The sequence below is a fragment of the Monodon monoceros genome, unplaced genomic scaffold, assembly GCF_005190385.1.
Source record: "Monodon monoceros isolate NGI ecotype Baffin Bay Population unplaced genomic scaffold, NGI_Narwhal_1 Super_Scaffold_7, whole genome shotgun sequence".
Lineage (NCBI taxonomy): Eukaryota > Metazoa > Chordata > Mammalia > Artiodactyla > Monodontidae > Monodon > Monodon monoceros.
Window position 1 is genome coordinate 26,146,574 of NW_021703784.1, and position 21,509 is coordinate 26,168,082.

The following is a 21,509-nucleotide window of genomic DNA, read 5'->3' on the forward strand; positions in this document are numbered from 1 at the left end:
CTCTTTGAAAAAGCAGCCTTAAAATTTAGAGTATTTTTCATTTTATGATGTGACTGAATGAATATCATTTTTCTTAATTCCTAGGAGAATTCCAATACATTTTATTGTGTATTTGTCACAGGTCAATGAGAAAAATAATCGGTATAAAAACCCCTTTATGCATTAAAAATAAATATAAAATAAATTTATTTCTAAAGCATAGTTGTGTAAAACATACTCATTAAAATCTTCACATCCATACCTCCACTATTATAAACAGACAATGCAAATCATTATTAAATGGATAAAGTACCTGAAAATTATAATTTTAAACACTATTAATGATTATTACATTGGTGTTTTAAAAACATAATAACAACAATGATATGATGTTTACTACTGGATATTTTTATGTGATTAGTTGTTGATCTTTTTCATGTTTATTCTTTTGTCCTTTGAAATCTTAGCATTTCATACATTTCCAACTAGAGAGCTTCAATTTTTAACATCTGAGCATTTTTCCAAGAACAGCAATGCTACAAAAGATAATACAAATAAAAGTACTAAATGCACTCAAAGTTCAAGACAAACTTATTCAAAGCCTCGATAGACTTTTGTGGATCAGAACACCCATGCCACCATCACTAAGATGCAGCTTTCATCCTCCCTGTTCACTGTAGCTGGGGAATTAAAATTGCCTGCGGACAAAATGGAACATCATAAAGCACAGACCAAAACTTACCATAATAGTGGTTACAACGACTGTTCTGTTCTCAATAGCTGCTGTGTCATTGCCAAGAGTGGGCATATCTTGAATTAAGACTAATTTATCCATATCATTCCAGTACCCAACCTGCCAAATACAGAAAATTATTGAAAACACATTTTAGAAGAGTTTTCTTTAGTTCTTATCAGGGCAATGAGAGGTATTAATAAGTAAGCAAACAAAACAAATTTATAAAGCACACAGTAATGTGTTTGGAAGTTTTCTTAATTGATAATGAGCCAGTTTTCCTGATGCTAATGATACTGCCTAGTTATACATTTGGCAAATTTGCAATTTACAATCATGGAGTAGCAAAGACATTGAGAATGGATGAGTTCAAAAAAGAAGGTGGATACAGATGGAATACCATTTGTGTTGATCCTCTTGTAGTGAGATTGATTGGCACCTTCTGTAACTAATTTACATGATTTTATCAATAATGTTACAGGTTTTATGGTAAAGGGAAGAGTCAGATTTACATAGGGTACACATACAAGATGTTTTCAAGAAAAAAGACTTGTGTATTTTTAAAGCAATATGGAAATAGTTTTTGGTTTCACATAACCTAGCCACTAGTCTCACCATTTTTAAATGCTAAATACATCAGATGTTAATATAAATGATTACTTAATATTTTCACTTTTGAAATTTTTTAATTTTTTCACTTTAAATCCTTATATTACTTCTCATTTAGATGTGGAGCAAACTCCTTTCCATAAAATATATGAAGTAATTAGTTAAACACTTTACAAAGTAACTAAATGGGGTCCTAAAGGAAATTTAGGGTTCTTTTTATCATGCAGACCACTAAGTAATACTAATGGCTACCACTTCTTGCCTGCTTCCTCTCTGGGAGACATTGTAATGAATGCTGTTTAAAAAATATATGCATCTTAAAGTTTATACACATAGCAAATGTAAAGGTAGGTGCAATTACCAGTCCATATACTTTGCTATTATGCTACATAAACTCCCAAAATGGGTGTTCATTTAATGCTTGCCAAACTTCTTTCTTGAATTTCTGGATGCAGTTGATAAAACTCATATTTCCAATAAAATGTATGTAATTGCTCACTGGTCTGTAATCACTATTTGTCCCAATATGTTTTGAAAGTCTCTCTTGCTTCCTCCAAGTTCTTAACTCTCATGTTAGTATTTGTGAACATTTTAAAATAAAGTAAGCATTAGCATATCAGAAATAGATACTATATTATTCACAAATATTCAATAACAGAATAGACATAAAAAAGAATTTTCATTAATATGGTTTGCTATATTGCTTAGTTTGATCCAAAATTATGAGTATAAATCAATTCAGCAATTATTTTCAATTGCCCATTTGAATTTATTTATAGCTAATATTTATTTAATGAGTCAGTGAAAAATTTAATTAAAACAAAACAAGTATGACTTTGAGACCTATTCTCTCTTCAATTCCTACATGTACTTAAAAAATAACTTAAAAAACATAGTTGCTTCCTGTTAGTTTTCCTTTCCACATGACAGCTATACAACATAAAAATAGGTTTCACAGTTTAGTACTCCGTTAAGATGCAGCCACCTTCCAGATCTCAGCAGCCCATTTTCTGGGAAAGCAATTTTTCTTTATTAATGAGTTCCCACAACAGAAAAACTACAGATCTGGGACACATTCTGGAGAGTCTTCGGATGTTGACAAGACCTTGATATTTTGCAGTTAAGAACAACCTGTGTGTTCATGACTATCTCCCCCCACCCAAAGATAAATGATTTAGAAGTACTGGCAAATTAAAATAATAGGCAAAATTTTACCCAACTGTATCTATTTGCCTTATATCTGCTTGAAATTCTGGTGAAAAAGAAAACCATGGTTTGTGATATGGAGGCATGGTTTGTGCATAGATCTCATGTGGGCCACAGACTTTTTGGGAAGTAGGACAGTATGGGGTGAACAGTGATATAAGGGTCAATTCTTAAAGAAAGGAATATTAAAGTTTGTACCTAGAACTTCATATGAGATAGAGTTTTTCTCTCCAACTTTTCACAACATTTCACAATTTACTAGGGACACTTCCCATGCCTGATCTCATTTAATTAGACAGGGAAAGAGGCACTTTTTTCCTAGAGACAGAAATTCGGTGAAATATAATTTTGTAATGTTAAAGCAAAACCATGGAAGCATTTAAATTGCTAACTGGCAGGAAATGTCAGAGAAGTATTTGTCTTCTTTGGATTCCTAAAGGTGAATTGTGCACAAATATAACCATAATATAATATATGAGTAAATATCTCCATATTTATGGTGGACTTTGCCTGCAATGTAGGGATTATGTAGAGATTGAGGGGCTATGAGAAGCCCCTGTTCTACTCAAAGTTGGTTCCTGGGAGAGCTGATTTGACCAGACCTGTCCTGAAAGATATGGCTTAATTCTCATACCAACCCTCAAGGGAAAAGTTATGGGCCCTGGTACTGATAATATTTTGTAACAGTTAAGAGAGTAGCTTTGAAGCTAGATGAGCCTTAGTCTCCACCCCAGCTCCATCTCTTTCTAGTTTAACATCCCTGAGCAGGTTACTTAGTTTCTCTGAGCCTTATTTTCTCTTCTATAAAATGAGAAAAAATCATCTTACTTTCAGGTTGCTGTAAGGATTAAATATTAAAATGCACATCAGTTTCCCTTTACTGTGTCTGGTGTATAACCTGCTCTCAATAAATACAATTTTTATGATTAAGAATTCCTGAAACCACGCAAGCCTGGTTTTAGAGCATTCTTGAGAGATCACTGGAATGGCAAGAAGATTCCACCATACTTAGGAGCTGAGACTTCAGAAAGAGCTTTGTGGCTTCTGCTTAATGAGACTCTCACTCACTTTCCCTGTTACGGAAGTCAGACAAACTGATGGGTTAACTCTCTGATCTATTTTCAAAGACAGCTCTCTTACTGGCAAGTGTTCAATTTAAAAGAATGGTTGCTTGCTTTTCAGACGTATTGCCAAGTCTCACCAGCAGAGTGTTTCTCATGGTAGTTCAGTTTTAAGTTTAATATTCCTGACAGAGTGCCCAAGAAAAACAAAGATGGATGAGTCTACACCATTTCACATTTCATATTTCTTTTAAGAGTCTTAGACAAATGTCAGCTGAGTGTGAAGATGTACCATTCCTCACTTTTCCAACTTATTCTTTAACTTTCTCCTCTAAAAACCTTAATTTTTGTTACCATCATGTTTCAATAGGCCATGAAAAGATTCAGTGCCGTAAGTAGCCCACTTGATGTTACCACTAGTTACCACCAGCTTCCTTTTTCCATTATTCTTTCTTTTATAAAGAGATCATTTTACTTTTTGTACTTACTGTTTTGTGAAATATGGAATTGTCTTTTGCATTTTAGAAAGGTTCTACTTAAATGGCTAATTTTGCAGAGTCTGGTTTGTGGCAGGCTGGTCACCAGTTAGCCAATGATTTTAAGGACTTACGGAATATTCTGTCTGCTCCACAGCTAGCAGAGGGATTTTGCTTAAAATGGGCTTCTTTGTTTCTTGTTGCTGGCTGTGTGCTGACAGAGTGGGTAAAATTGGTCTTTACATGGAACCTCCTAACTTTCTTCTTGGGAGCATGTCAGTCCCTTTCTTCAGGTAGTACCCTTAAAAGAGCCCATCATACAGCTTGGCTTTCAAGCTGTCATTCCATCTCTTGCCCTTACCTGATCTGGATCAGATAGGCTCCTGCTTACCTTATATTAGCTGGCAGCCTGCACTAAAGGAGATGCCACTAAAAGGCTGAAAAGCTAGAGATGGTTTGCATGGCAGCTCCAAATCTCTCCTCACACATATGCAGAAGCACATGCTATGACAGACTGGAGCAAAACACAGCTTGGAAAGTCTTTGCCATCTTCCATGTATGACTTTAATTATCCTGCGTCCAGCCTATCTTCAGGATCTTGCCTCTACCATTTCCACCTATCCAAACTAACTTCATGACTAACTTTAAATCTCCCCCGTGCAGCCTTCTTTGATTTGTTTTCCTCCAGCTGGAAGTGATCTCTTCCTCTTTAGACTTTCCACATGCTTTCTCTTTAACTGTCGTATGGAACTTACTATATTCTATGCTACTAGAAAATAAACTCCTTTACAGCAGAGTCTACTCAGGCAGGGTACTAGGTAGAAAGGTTCTGGAGTCAGACATATCTGAATTAAAAATCTTTGTTTTCTCACTTGTAGGCCTTAGACAAGTAACCATAGCCTATTGCACTGTAACTTTCTCACTAGAAAAAAGGAGATAATTGTACTCTGTTACAGGCTTATTGTGAGGATTAAATTACACCAAGTCCAGTGGTTGGGACATAGCAGGCATTTCATAAATTGTAACTATCATTATTATACTAACAAAGGAAAGTATATTGGGGAAAGTTTTTTTAAACAGCCAGGTGTTGAAACAAATAGTTTTTAGATAAGGTAAGTTGAGCATGTCTTTCCTTGAGCATCCTAGCTAATGCTAGAGAAAAGAATGTTAAAAAATTATATGTGTTAAGTATAAAATGTTTATAGCCAATTGCTGTGGTGGAATTATATTGTTCCATTATATAAAGTACTTTTTGGACATTGGGAAAACTATGCTTAGTCACATCATAAGAAGACTTGCAGAGTTACCTTCTGAAATCCAAAAGTCTTTCATCATCAGCTTCCTAAACAACCTCCCTGGCTCCTCAGTTGATGTTCTTAGGTGTTTCTCTCCCTCTTCAACCTAACAATAATCTTAACGACATTATCTTCCATCTCCTCTTTTCTTTGCTCATTTGAATGTTTACTTGCTTATTTCAGGAACATTTAGCCTGTTCTAAATATGCCCTTTAGAAGTAGTCTTCTTTGTTGTCTCTCTAATAGTTTCATAAATGACTACATGGAAGTGAGTAAGTCTCTTACCTACATTGTGTGCTTTCTTGAAGAGTACATTATGGGTTCTGTGGGATTTTTTTGCTAAGCCTTTAAAAATATTGTTTCTATTTTGGATAAATATGTAAACAACATGTAAATTAGTTCATTTCAGCTTTGGTACACCACTAAATATCAGTCATAGAACACAAGAATTTATTTCAGCATGAATTATCAAGAAAATATTATTTGTTAGTGTAGTTGACCCTTAATCAACACAGGTTTGAACTGCTCAGGTCCACTTTTACACGGATTCTTTTCATAGTAAATACTACAGTACTATACAATCTGTGGTTGGTTGAATCCTCGGATGCGGAACTGCAGCTATGGAGGAACCACATATATGGAGGGCCCACTAAAATTTAGACCTGGATTTTTGACTGTGTGGAGGGTCAGAGCCCCTAGCTCCCACTTTGTTCAAGGGTCAACCATATTCACAATTTTTAACAAATGTAGACTATCCAGCTACCTTTCACCTATAAGGCTTTAAAAATGTCAAATGAAAACTAAGAAAACAGTTGAAGTGTGGCTCACCTTTCTAGGTCCTGTGCTCTTTAGCTCAAACACATCCATTGTGTAATTGACCCTACGTCCATAGTGGTCAAACTGAACATTTCCTGTCAGCCCTTGAATTTGAACCTATGAATGAAAAAGAAAATCCACACATGTAATCACTTGCCATTTTAATTACATAAATCTTGACTTCATCTGCTAAGCTTATGACTACACATGGGTATGGAACTATAAATTATAAGCAACTCACTAAAAAACCATGGGATATTTGAGCTACTGGGATAGAATCTGAAAGAGGAATATCAAAGTAATATATAAGCAATTCTGTTATGTGTTTGGGAGATGAACATGTTTTATTTATTTATTTTTTATTATGAAGTTCCCATTGTAACTAACAGAATACTCCCTCAATATTGAAATATTGTTTATAGGAATGGAAATATGGTTTCTTTTATAGTTACTTTTCTGTTTTATCTGCATATCCACATAACAGATTAAATAGCCCTGATAACCACATCGGATCATATTTCTCCTCGCTAATATTAAAATTAAGATATAAGAAATCCAGAAAAATAAACATATTTTTGAAAATATTCAAGTGTACTTTATTCCAAATTTCCTTTTAATTCATTTATACTTAACTTACGTTCTGAACCCATGGCATTTCAGAACATTTAAGATGTAATACTAAAAATACAGACATATCACATTAATCACTTGAAAAATGGTGTTAGTATTAACTATTAAAGACTAAAATAAACAAACAATCCAAGGTTACAGGCAATTTAAAGATCTACTGAGAAGAGACCTTCAAGATGGTGGAGGAGTAAGACGTGGAGATCAACTTTCTCCCCACAAATACATTAGAAATACATCTACATGTGGAATAACTCCTACAGAACACCTACTGAATGCTGGCAGAAGACCTCAGACTTCCCAAAGGCAAGAAACTCCCCCATGTAACTGGGTAGGACAAAAGAAAAAGGAAAAAACAGAGACAAAAGAATAGGGACAGGACCTGCACCTCTGGGAGGGAGCTGTGAAGGAGGAAAACTTTCCACACACCAGGAAGCCCCTTCACTGTCCGAGATGGGGGGTGGCGGGATGGAAGCTTCGGAGCCACTGAGGAGAGCACAGCAACAGGAGTGCAGAGGGCAAAGCAGAGAGATTCCCACACAGAGGATCAGTGCCGACCAGCACTCTCCAACCTGAGAGGCCTGTCTGCTCACCTACCAGGGCGAGTGGGGTCTGGGAGCTGAGGATCTGGCTTCGGAGGCCAGATCCCAGGGAGAGGACTGGGGTTGGTTGCATGAACACAGCCTGAAGGGGGCTAGTGCACCACAGCTAGCTGGGAGGGAGTCTGGGAAAATGTCTGGAACTGCCTAAGAGGCAAGAGAACATTGTTTCGGGGTGCACAAGGAGAGGGGATTCAGAGCACTGCCTAAACAAGCTCCAGAGATGGGCACGAGCCACAGCTATCAGAGCAGACGCCAGAGATGGGCATGAAATGCTAAGGCTACTGCAGCAGCCAACAAGAAGCCTGTGTGCAAGCACAGGTCACTATCCACACCTCCCCTTCTGGAGCCTGTTCAGCTCACCACTTCTGGGGTCCCGTGATCCAGGGACAACTTCCCCAGGAGAACACATGGCACACCTCAGACTGTTGCAATGTCATGCCGGCCTCTGCCGCTGCAGCTGGCCCCGCATTCCGTACCCCTCCCTCCACCCAGCCTGAGTGAGCCAGAGCCCCCAGTCAGCTGCTTCTTTAACCCCATCCTGTCTGAGCAAAGAACAGACGCCCTCTGGTGGCCTACACGCAGAGGCAGGGCCAAATCCAAAGCTGAACCCCAGGAGCTGTGCAAACAAAGAAGAGAAAAGGAAATTTCACCCAACAGCCTCAGGAGCAGCGGATTATATCTCCATAATCAATTTGATGTACCCTGTATCTCTGGAATACCTGAATAGACAACAAATATTCCCAAAATTGAGGTGGTGGACTTTGGGAGCAACTGCAGACTTGGGGTTTGCTTTCTGCATCTAATTTGTTTCTGGTCTTCTGTTTATCTTAGTTTAGTATTTAGAGTTTATTATCATTGGTAGATTTGTTTATTGATTTGGTTGCTCTCTTCCTCTTATTTTTTAATGGTTGCTCTCTTCCTCTTTTATATATATATATATATATATATATTTCCTTTTTCTCTTTTGTGAGTGTGTATGAGTATGGTTCTGTGTGTGATTTTGTCTGTAGAGCTTTGATTTTACCATTTGTCCTAGGGTTCTGTCTGTCCCTTTTTTTTTTTTGTACAGTTTTTAGCATTTGTTATAATTAGTGGATTTGTTTTTTGGTTTGGTTGCTCTCTTCTTTCTTTCTTTATTATTACTTTTCAATTTTTAATAATTTTTTAAAATTTTATTTTAATAACATTATTTTATATTTTTCCTTCTTTCTTTCTTTTTTTCTCCCTTTTCTTCTGAGCCATATAGCTGACAGGATATTTGTGCTCTGGCTGGGTGTCAGGCCTGTGGCTCTGAGATGGGAGAGCCGAATTCAGGACATTGGTCCACCAGAGACCTCCCAGCGCCATGTAATATCAAACAGCAAAAGTTCTCCCAGAGATCTCCATCTCAATGCTAAGACACAGCTCCACTAAACGACCAGCAAGCTACAGTGCTGGACACCCTATGCCAAACAAGTAGCAAGACAGGAACACCACACCACCTATTAGCAGAGAGGCTGCCTGAAATCATAATAAGGTCACAGACACCCTACAACAAACAACCAGAAGCAGACTTGCCCACCTGAAAGACAAGATCCAGCCTCATCTACCAGAAAACAGGCAGCAGTCCACTCTTCCATGAAGCCTACACAGTCCACTGAACCAACCTCACCCACTGGGAAAGGACACCAAAAACTATGGGAACTATGAACCTGCAGCCTGTGAAAAGGAGAACCCATCAGAGTAAGTTAAGCAAAATGAGGAGACAAAGGAATACACAGCAGAGGAAGGAGCAAGGTAAATACTCACCAGACTAAACAAATGAAGATTAAATAGGCAGTCTACCTGAAAAAGAATTCAGAGTAATGGTAGAAAAGATGATCCAATATCTTGGAAATAGAATGGAGAAAATAAAGAAAAAATTTTAACAAGGACCTAGAAGAACTAAAAAGCAAACAAACAATGATGAACAAAACAATAAATGAAATTAAAAACTCTCTAGAAGCAAACAATAGCAGAATAACTGAGGCTGAAGAACTGATAAGTGACCTGGAAGATAAAATAATGGAAATAACTATTGCAGAGCAGAATAAAGAAAAAAGAATGAAAAGAAATGAGGACAATTGTCTCAGAGACCTTTGGGACAACATTTAATGCACCAACCTTCGAATTATAGGGGTCCCAGAAGAAGAATTGAAAAAGAAAGGGATTGAGAAAATAGTTGAAGAGATTATAGTTGAAAACATCCCTAATATGGGAAAGGAAATAGTCAATCAAGTCCAGGAAGCAGAGAGAGTCCCATACAGGATAAATCCAAGGAGAAAAAGCCAAGACACATATTAATCAAACTATAAAAAATTAAATACAAAGAAAAAATATTACAAGCAGCAAGTGAAAAATGACAAATAGCATAAAAGGGAATCCCCATAAAGGTAACAGCTGATCTTTCAGCAGAAAATCTTCAAGCCAGAGGGAGTGGCAAGACATATTTAAAGTGATGAAAGGGAAAAACCTACAACCAAGATCACTCTATCTAGCAAGGATCTCATTCAGGTTTGATGGAGAAATTAAAACCTTTACAGACCAGCAAAAGCTAAGAGAATTTAGCACCACCAAATCAGCTCTACAACAAATGCTAAAGGAACTTCTCTAGGCAGGAAACACAAAAGAAGGAAAAGACTTACAATAACAAACTCAAAACAATTGAGAAAATGGTCATAGGAACATATATATGGATAACTACCTTAAATGTAAATGGATTAAAAGCTCCAACCAAAAGACATAGGCTGGCTGAATGGATACAAAAACAAGACCCATATATATGCTGTCTACAAGAGACCCACTTCAGACCTAGGGACACATACGGACTGAAAGTGAGGGGATGGAAAAAGATATTCCATGCAAATGGAAATCAAAAGAAAGCTGGAGTAGCAATACTCATATCAGATAAAATAGACTTTAAAATAAAGAATGTTACAAGAGACAAGGAAGGACACTACAAAATGAGCAAGAGATTAATCCAAGAAGATATAACAATTATAAATATATATGCACTCACCATAGGAGTACCTCAATACATAAGGCAAATGCTAACAGCTATAAAAGAGAAAATCGACAGTAACACAATAATAGTAGGGGACTTTAACACCTCACTTACACCAATGGACAGATCACCCACACAGAAAATTAATAAGGAAATACAAGCTTTAAGTGACAAAATAGACCAGTTAGATTTAATTGATATTTATAGGTCATTCCATCCGAAAACAGCAGATTACACTTTCTCTTCAAGTGGTCATGGAATATTCTCCAGGGTAGATCATATCTTAAGTCACAAATCAAGCCTTGGTAAATTTAAGAAAATTGAAATCATACCAAGTATCTTTCCCGAAACAACACTATGAGACTAGATATCAATTACAGGAAAAAAATCTGTAAAAAATAAAAATACATGGAGGTTAAACAATACACTACTAAATAACCAAGTGATAACTGAAGAAAACAAAGAGGGAATCAAAAAATACCTAGAAACAAATGACAGTGAAAACACAATGACCCAAAACCTATGGGATGCAGCAAAAGCAGTTCTAAGAGGGAAGTTTACACCAATATAATCCTACCTCAAGAAACAAGAAACATCTCAAATAAACAATCTAAACTTACACCTAAAGCAATTAGAGAAAAAAGAACAAAACAAACCACAAAGTTAGCAGAAGGAAAAAAATCATAAAGAACAGATCAGAAATAAATGGAAAAGAAATGAAGGAAACGATAGCAAAGATCAATAAAACTAAAAGCTGGTTGTTTGAGAAGATAAACAAAATTGATAAACCATTAGCCAGACTCATCAAGAAAAAAAGGGAGAAGACTCAAATTCATAGAACTAGAATTGAAAAAGGAGAAGTAACAACTGACACTAGAGGAAAACAAAGGATCATGAGATATTACTACAAGCAACTATATGCCAATAAAATGGACAACTTGGAAGAAATGAACAAATCTTAGAAAAGCACAACCTTCCGAGATTGAACTGGGAAGAAATAGAAAATATAAACAGACCTATCACAAGCACTGAAATTGAGACTGTGATTAAAAATCTTTCAACAAACAAAAGCCCAGGACCAGATGGCTTCACAGGTGAATTCTATCAAACATTTAGAGAAGAGTTAACACCCATCCTCAAACTCTTCCAAAATATAGCAGAGGGAGGAATACTCCCAAACTCATTCTACGAGGCCACCATCACCCTGATACCAAAACCAGACAAGGATGTCACAAAGAAAGAATATTACAGGCCAATATCACTGATGAACATAGATGCAAAAATCCTCAACAAAATACTAGCAAACAGAATCCAACAGCACATGAGGATCATACACCATGATCAAGTGGGGTTTATCTAGGAATGCAAGGATTCTTCAATATATACAAATAAATCAATGTGATATACCATATTAACAAATTGAAGTAGAAAAACCGTATTATCATCTCAATAGATGCAGAAAAAGCTTTTGACAAAATTCAACACCCATTTATGATAAAAACTCTCCAGGAAGTAGGCATAGAGGGAACTTACCTCAACATAATAGAGACCATATGTGACAAACCCACAGCCAACATCGTTCTCAATGGTGAAAAACTGAAACCATTTCCTCTAAGATCAGGAACAAGGCAAGGTTGTCCACTCTCACCCCTATTATTCAACATAGTTTTGGAAGTTTTAGCCACAGCAATCAGAGAAGATAAAGAAATAAAAGGAATCCAAATTGGAAAAGAAGAAATAAAGCTGTCACAGTTTGCAGATAACATGATACTATACATAGAGAATCCTAAAGATGCTACCAGAAAACTACTAGTAATAATAATTAATTAATAATAATTAATGCACAGAAATCTCTTGTATTCCTATACACTAATGATGAAAAGTCTGAAAGAGAGATTAAGGAAATACTACCATTTACCACTGCAACGAAAAGAATAAAATACCTAGGAATAAACCTACCTAGGGAGACAAAAGACCTGTATGCAGAAAACTATGTGACACTGATGAAAGAAATTTAAAATGATGCAAACAGATTGAGAGATAGACCTTGTTATTGGACTGGAAGAATCAACATTGTGAAAGTGACTATACTACCCAAAGCAATCTACAGATTCAATGCAATCCCTATCAAAGTACCAATGACATTTGTCACAGAACTAGAACATAAAATTTCACAATTTGTATGGAAATACAAAAGACCCTGAATAGCCAAAGCAATCTTGAGAAAGAAGAACAGAGCTGGAAGAATCATGCTCCTGGTGTTCAGACTATACTACAAAGCTATAATAATCAAGACAGTATGGTAATGGCACAGAAACAGAAATATAGATCAATGGAACAGGATAGAAAGCCCAGAGGTAAACCCACGCACATATGGTCACCTTATCTTCGATAAAGGAGGCAAGAATATATAATGGAGAAAAGACAGTCTCTTCAATAAGTGGTTCTGGGAAAACTGGACAGCTACATGTAAAAGAGTGAAATAAGAAAACTTCTTAACATCATACACAAAAATAAACTCAAAATGGATTAAAGACTTAAATGTAAGGCCAGACAGTATAAAACTCTTAGAGGAAAACATAGGCAGAACACTTTATGACATAAATCACAGAAAGATCTGTTTTGACCCACCTCCTAGAGAAAGGGAAATAAAAATAAACAAATGGGGCCTAATGAAACTTAAAAGCTTTTGCACAGAAAAGGAAACCACAAACAAGATGAAAAGACAACTCTCAGAATGGGAGAAAATATTTGCAAACGAAGCAACTGACAAAGGATTAATCTCCAAAATTTACAAGCAGCTCATGCAGCTCAATATGAAAAAAACAAAGAACTCAATCCAAAAATGGGCAGAAGACATAGACATTTCTCCAAAGAAGATATACAGATTGCCAACAAACATATGAAAGGATGCTGAACATCACTAATCATTAGAGAAATGCAAATCAAAACTACAATGAGGTATCACGTCACACCGGTCAGAATGGCCATGATCAAAAACCTACAAACAATAAATGGTGAAGAAGGTGTGGTGAAAAGGGAACCCTCCTGCACTGTTGGTGGGACTGTAAATTGACATAGCCACTATGGAGAACAGTATGGAATTTCCTCAAAAAACTAAAAATAGAACTACCATACTACCCAGCAATCCCACTACTGGGCATATACCCTGAGAAAACCATAATTCAAAAAGAGTGATGTACCACAATGTTTATTGCAGTACTATTTACAATAGCCAGGACATGGAAGCAACCTAAGTGTCCATCGACAGATGAATGGATAAAGAAGATGTGGCACTTATATACAATGGAATATTACTCAACCATAAAAAGAAATGAATTTGAGTTATTTGTGGTGAGGTAGATGGACCTAGATTCTGTCATACAGAGTGAAGTAAGTCAGAAAGAGAATAACAAGTACCGTATGCTAACGCATATATGTGGAATCTAAAAAACAAATGGTTCTGAAGAACCTAGGGGTAGGACAGGAATAAATATGTAGACGTAGAGAATGGACTTGAGGACACAGGGAGGAGGAAGGGTAAGCTGGGACAAAGTGAGAGAGTGGCATGGACATATATACACTATCAAATGTAAAATACATAGCTAGTGGGAAACAGCTGCATAGCACAGGGAGATCAGCTTGGCGCTTTGTGACCACATGAAGCAGTGGGATAGGGAGGATGGGAGGGAGATGCAAGAGGGAGGAGATATGGGGATATATGTATATGTATAGCTGATTCACTTTGTTATAAAGCAGAAACTATCACATTATTGGAAAGCAATTATACCCCAATAAAGATGTTAAAAAAAGTAAATAAAGATCTACTGAGGTAGTCAGTAGATTAGTAGATTAATAGCGTTTGCCAATGTTTGAGGTTCTTCCTCATTCTTGGCCCAAGGTAGGCTTGTACTTCTTCCACCCTTTTTGGTTAGCTAGGTCTATGTGACTCTTTCTGACAAATGAGTTGTAAACAGATGTGATGAATGCCAGAGCATTTAATTGCCAATTAGAAAATTGCCCACAACTCTTTGCCCTTTGTAGCATTCAAGATGGTAGCTGCTATGTCAGCTTGGATCCCTGAGTGATTATAATAAACAAAGTGCCCCTACTAATCTGGTGTTTGTGAGTGAGAAATACTCTTTTGATGTTTTAAGCCACTGAGACTTGGGGTTGTTTATTACTGTGGCATAACCAACTTATCCTGGCTAAGCATCTACATATCATATAAACATCAGTTTTCTATCCAGTATCCTATTTAGAAATGTCTCAGAAATGAAAATGGTTCAATATAATAAAATGGCAATTGTAATATATATTTATTCACAGATAGATTATTCTGTTTTCTTGAATACGCCATTAAAAAATGTCTGTGAAATAAATTGAATGTAAATAAAATTGTGAGTTACCTGTTTGAGCGTCCTCTCCATGTCAATCCCCTGGCCCCATGGAGCAGCAGGATTTGCCAGACAATCCCCAGCATTTCCTCTCCTGGAAATATCAATTTTCTGTCTCCTAAGACTTCGGAATGTTTCAGCCATCACAAGGACTCCATCATAAGTCAGAGCAGATGTATACTAACAAAATGAAAGTAATTATAGTGGTAAATGTTAAATTCTTATCAATCACCGGAATTGGGGACTAGTCTGGGGACTCTGTTTATGACATAAAGTACCATGCTGCCAGAAGGGCAGTTAAATTACTGATAATTAATTGCCTCTAGCTTCAGAAATTTCTATTATTGCTTTATTACAAAGACTGTATATCAATTCTTAACACTGTGGTTTTAAAAGGAGAAAGCACACTCTGAAAAATAGAAATTCTAATGCACAATTTTCCATCAGTTGGGAGAAGTAAGGCCTCTAGGTGTGGTCTTTTTGTTGTGTCCAAGTGAAACAGCTAAAGTATAAAAAAAAAAAGACTAAATGCCGTAATCTCTTGCTGTGTTTGAACCCCTGGAGGGCTGTAATGTCTTACTCTTTCCTCCTCCAAATGCCCATCAGGAGTCCCTGAGATTTAATATATGTTTATTGACCTGGAATATATAACTGTCCAGTTTCTCAGAAGAATGAGTGGGAATGTTTACTGTTACTCAGATATAGAATGCCAGAAATAACATCTATTTATTTAACAAGTGTGTATACACATGGCTAAATAAGCACAAGTATTGTTATGTCCATGCCTGTTGAGTGTGCTCAGGAAGGTTAAGTCATTTCTCTAAGTTTTTATTGTAACTTAGGATACAGTGGAGAAATTAAGTATAGGTCATCTGCTTTCTGATGATTGTCCCATGCGTCTCTTTGAGAAAAGACAAAACTCTCAGGAAAAGATTATTAAGGTTAGGAGAGGAAATGAGGAAAATCTGAGAAGAAAATGTGATTTGTTTAAGCTGAAAATAAAAAGAACAGGGAACAGTTGTAAAGTTTGATTAGAAAATTCCTAAACATATGAAACATATGGAACAATTCTCTTGAAGTGTGGCAGAGCATCAACTGCTAGTCATAACAAAAAAATACATTAGCTCTTTCAGGAATTCCATATGGTCAATTCTATATGATTAACACATTCTAAGCCTATACAAGAGGTACTTTTGTGCTATGGAATGTGGAAAATGATCCTGAATTGCTGCTTATAAATTAATAAAAATCGTTTGAAATTTAAATCACAGAAAGTAAACTTAGGCAATATTCCTGCTAAGCATAGCAGTCAGCGATCCTGGGAAGAGAAGGACTAAAACGTGGATAAGATAAAGAATATAAATTCTAACAAAGAACCTTTCAATGGCAGAGAATCTAATTAAAGCTTCATCAGAAAGATTTATGTGTGACTTATAAATTATAAGCCTTGCTATGTATTCTTCAAGGACATGACTAAATAGGCTTAATGATAAGCATACACCCTCATATTTGGAATGGGATGGTCGAAGGAAATTAAGACACTTAACTCAGCCAAAAATGGACATACCTCCTCCACTGCCTGGAACAACATACCTTTGAGTAGAGAAAGCCATCAAATCATCTTTCTGGATGGCAAGAAAATAAAAACAAGTAATAAAGTAGAACTTATCAAAGATATAAAGGGCAAGAGAAAATATGCAATGCTAGCATTTTAGGATCAAGGAGAAGAAAAGAAAACTATTGTTCCTTTTCTAATAAGAAGAAAGAAGCTGAGAGATATGACTCCAAAAAAGCAAAAGCACTTGCTGTGTTTTAAAAAGTCCATTCATTTTTATGAAACAAGTGAACTAGAAAAGAGAACAGATATTGTATAGAGTAGAGCAGAGAAAAGCAGACATTCAGCCAGAGTGGCAAAAGCTTTTGACGGGTCATAGAGCTGATAGATGGAAAGAAGCAGTAGTTTAAACTGGTTTTACCATTTTAAAGGATTTCATTCTTTTCCATGTGTCTTATTGTGCTGAAGTCCAAGAAACCATATTTATGGGCACACATTTCTAGATGGTATCTAGAAATTCTTATTAAACATACTCTTCATTTTGGAGGAGAGTAAAACTAAGTCTTGATCTAGAGCTATTCACTGCTTTAACCAGTGATTAGAATGGTGGGATGAATTCTGTTTATCAACATTTGTATATAAAAATATAGAGTTTGGCAGAATCACAGCACAGTGGCAAGAATTTAGGTTTTGAGAACTAGGTGAATTCTAATTCTGCTATTCATAGTTTTATGGGAATATGTTGTACATTTTTCAGCTATGAAGCAGAACAAAATCAAACAAAATAATGACTATCTTCTGTGGTACTTGTGAGGATTGAATTTCATAGCATATCTGAGAGCTAGATACTGGCTAGGAATGGTGAAGGCTACAAAGATGGCCCAAAAGATGGCTGTCTAGTGCTCCTCAGTACAAGAAAGCTGTGATGTGTCTTATGGAAAAAAATACATGTTAGATAAGCTTTGTTCAGGCTTGACTTATACTGCTATTGGCCATGAATTCAATGTTAATTTATTGACAATGTTTTAAATAAGGTATCTTTAAACAGAAACACAGATAAAACAAAGTGTTATGTGTTGATTGTTTGACAAAAATGTAGTGACCTAACCTTGTAATTTCCCGTAGGAGTAAGTGTTCAGTATTCACTCATTCAGTGTTCATGAAAACTTTACAGAATGGGACTACCATGAACAATAAGAACTGGCTCTATCTATTTATTAAATGGCCACTGGGTGCCTACTATTATGCTAAGAAAACTGTGAAAGATGAGAAAATTATATGTATTTATATATAAAACAAAGTGCCCAAAGCTTTGACATAGATAAGTCTGGTTGGAGATGATCAAATAGTAAACATTGTGATAGGCTAAAGGCAAGATAGGGAAGGACAAACGACACCAGTGTGTCCAGACAGGAGGACCACAGTGGACACATATTATTACATATTATCACTGAAATGACAAAAGTCACAAGGTGCTGCAAAACACTGCCAAGAAGTTTGAAGCCCATTCTACATACTAAAACTGTAAGGGTAACAAGAACTTGAAGAGATGGTTTACAGAAAAAATGCTGAGATAAAATATGGCTGAGAAAAAGATGTGAGAAAGGAAGAAATACAAATAGAGAAGAGAAGGGCAAGGGAGTCTCTACATACATTGATGACAGAATGAGGGGAATATGCTGTAAAGCAAACTGTCCCAATGAGTTTAGAAGGAAGCTTTACACTTTTCTCCTTGTGTATTAATACTTGATATAATTGAGCTTTTGGGATGATTTTTCTCTGAACCAGCTTGAAGGCAAAAAGACTAAAAGACTTCTCAAGTTTCTTTTAATCCTGAAGGTAGTTTACATCTTGAAAATTTTTTGGTTTTTTAATATGCTTTCATATGTTTTATCTAAGCATGAGAAGTGGTGTAATATAGTGGACAATGCACTTGTCTAAGACTCAGGGAACCCATGACTTGGTCCTGGGCATTCCACAAACCTGGTCCTTGACTCAGGGACAGCCAATTAACATACCATTTTATATCTTGTATTTATTAATCTGTAAAATCAGAGGGTTGGACTACAGTGTTTGAGCATAGTGGATACTCAATAAATGCTTTCTTTTGAAATTCCATGCTTCTATAGAGTAGTGAAAATGTTATGACTAGCCAAATTCCTATATTACAGAGAAGAAATTGACATGGATAGTAGAGAAAGTTTTATAATTAGGAAATGGAAGAACCGACTTGCTCTACCCCTAGATCATAGTTTTCTAGGCTAGAATTTCCAAATTATATTTGAAAACTTTTTACTAGAATACACAGTGAGAGATTAGTAAAAATTGTTGAAATGATGATTCCTTTTTATGTAGGAATTCAAAACCATGTAGGAGTTGGAGTTTAAGAAACATTATGCCATTATTTACATGATATCTAAGGAAGTCATCTATCCCTTCAGGAGAGAAAAAAATGTGCTTATGATCAGAAATTTACCAGCTTCCTTTGTAGATACCAATAACATACTTCTGCAATGTCTGTCACATAAAATTAAAAAATCTGACATTTTACTGTTAACTTGAAAGAGAAATTTTGCAGAAGCTTATACAGTTTATATTTCTACCAATTTCCCAATTTCCCTACTCATTGTAAATCACTTTGCAAATATATTTTTATCTGGGTGGAATAGCTACCAGTGGTTGTTCACATTTGAAATATTTAGTTAACAAAATTTTTTTAAAAAGCATACAATTTCTTCATGGAAATTCATACACAAAGTAATCATAAAATAATATAACAACATAATATAATATATATAATACAATATATAATATAATATAGTAAACTACTTGAACTAATGTCTAACAACTCCTCTCTTAAATATAGAAATTTAGAAGTTATTAAGGGCTGTGTGACAAATAGTGACAAAATATTTCTGCCCTATGCCACATTGTGTCTGGCAAAATATTACTAGGAAAACTGCATAATGAGCTTTCTACCTTAAATTTTAAAAAATACTAAAAATTTTAAAAATAGATAAGATAAAAACAAATACCTTTGGAGGTGTCTCGGATCCTGGATATTCTCTCTGATCTAGTTTCTTCCAGCGATCCATTAATTTGGTTACCATAGGTGTATTAAAATCTACTAACTGGAATCCTGTAACATTGGCTCCACCATGTATAAACCTCTCAAGAGAAATATCCTTGAATCCCTATAAAAATCAATATGACAGTTTGTTTAGTTTATTATTATACATTTTGGCTCTTCAATGGTAACATAAATTGGTAATCAATATGATTTCTAATAAAGTGATGGCTAGAAACAGATGGAAGATCCAATTTAGCTGTTAAATTCTGTCATTCAAAGTTTAATACATGACACCACATCAACAAAAGAAAAGACAAAGGTCACATGATCATCTCAATAGATACAGAGAAAGCATTTGACAAAATTCACCATACACTCATGATAAAAATTCTCACCAAAGTGGGTATAGAGGATACATATATCAACATAATAAAAGCTATTTATGACAAACCCACAGCCAACATAATACTCAATGGTGAAAAGCTGAAAGCCTTCTTGCTAAAATCTGGAGCAAGACAAGGATGCTCACTCTCACCACTTCTATTTAACATAGTATTGGAAGTCCTAGCCACAGCAATCAGAGAAGAAAAAGAAATAAAATGTATCCAAATTGGTAGGGAAGAGGTAAAATTGTCATTATATGCAGATGACATGATACTATATACAGAAAATCCTAAAAACTCCACATAAAAACTACTAGAACTGATAAAGGATTCAGCAAGGTATAAGGATGCAAGATTAACATACAGAAATCTGTTGCATTTCTTTACACTAACAATAGATATCTGAAAGCAAAAGTGTAAAAAATAAACTTTCAAAATCACATCAAAAAAAATTAAAATACCTGGGCATAAACTTGACCTCAGAGGTGAAAGACTTATATCCTAAGAACTATAAAACAATGATAAAGGAAACTGAAGATGATTCAAAGAAATGGAAGGCTATCCCATGCTCTTGGATTGGAAGAATTAACATTGTTAAAATAGCCATACTATCTAAAGTACATACAGATTTAATGTGATGCTTATCAAATTAGCCATGCCATTTTTCATAGAACTAGAATGAATAATCCTAAAATTTATATGGAACCACAAAAGACCCATAATTGAAAAGCAATCTTGAAGAAAAAGAACAATGGTAGAGGCATAACCCTCACAGATTTCAGATAGTACTACGAAGCTACAGTAACCAAAACAGCGTGGTCTTGGCACAAAAACAGACATATGGATCAATGGAACATAATAGAGAGCCCAGAAAAAAACCCACACACCTACAGTCAGTTAATCTTTTACAAAGGAGGCAAGAATATACAATGGAGAAAAGACAGTCTCTTCAGCAGGTAGTTTTGAAAAAGCTGGACAGCTGCATATAAATCAATGAAGTTAGTATATCCCCACACACCATACACAAAAATAAATTCAGAATGGCTTAAAGACTTAAATATGAGAAATGATCCCATAAAACTCCTAGAAGAGAACATAGGCAAAACAATCTCTGACATAAATTGAACAATGTTTCATAGGTCTCCCAAGGCAAAGTAAATAAAACCAAAAATAAACAAATTGGACCTAATCAAACTTAAAAGCTTTTGCACAGTAAAGGAAATCATAAATAAGATGAAAAGACAACCTACAGAATGGGACAAAATATTTGCAAATGATGCAACCAACAAGGACTTAATTTCCAAAATATACAAACAGCTCATACAGCTTAATAGCAAAAAACCCACAAACAACCCAATCAAAAAATGGGCAGAAGACCTATACAAACATAATAGACATGTTTCCAAAGAAGATATACAGATGGCCAAAAGGCATATGAAAAAATGCTCAACATTGTTAATTATTAGAGAAATGCAAATCAAAATCACAATGAGGTATCACCTCACACAAATCAGAATGGCCATCTTCAAAAAGTACAAATAATAAATGCTGGAAAGGGTGTGGAGAAAAAGGAACCCTCTTACACTGTTGGTGGGAATGTAAATTGGTGTAGCCACTATGGAGAACAGTATGGAGGTTCCTTAAAAACTAAAAATAGAGTTACCGTATGATCCAGCAA

General features: G+C 35.6%; 1 protein-coding gene across 4 annotated transcripts in view; it reads right to left on the reverse strand.

Moving 5' to 3' along the window:
• The window catches only part of GRIA4 (glutamate ionotropic receptor AMPA type subunit 4), a 521,547-nt gene that overhangs the window by 70,989 nt on the left and 429,049 nt on the right, over positions 1 to 21,509 (reverse strand). For all 4 annotated transcript variants that reach the window (XM_029208112.1, XM_029208114.1, XM_029208113.1 and 1 more), the window contains 4 exons: positions 19,414 to 19,572; positions 14,836 to 15,003; positions 6,188 to 6,292; positions 722 to 832 (listed from right to left, as the gene is read on the reverse strand). In XM_029208112.1, coding sequence (XP_029063945.1) covers positions 722 to 832; positions 6,188 to 6,292; positions 14,836 to 15,003; positions 19,414 to 19,572 — 543 coding nt within the window. The remainder of the gene's footprint in view (positions 1 to 721; positions 833 to 6,187; positions 6,293 to 14,835; positions 15,004 to 19,413; positions 19,573 to 21,509) is intronic.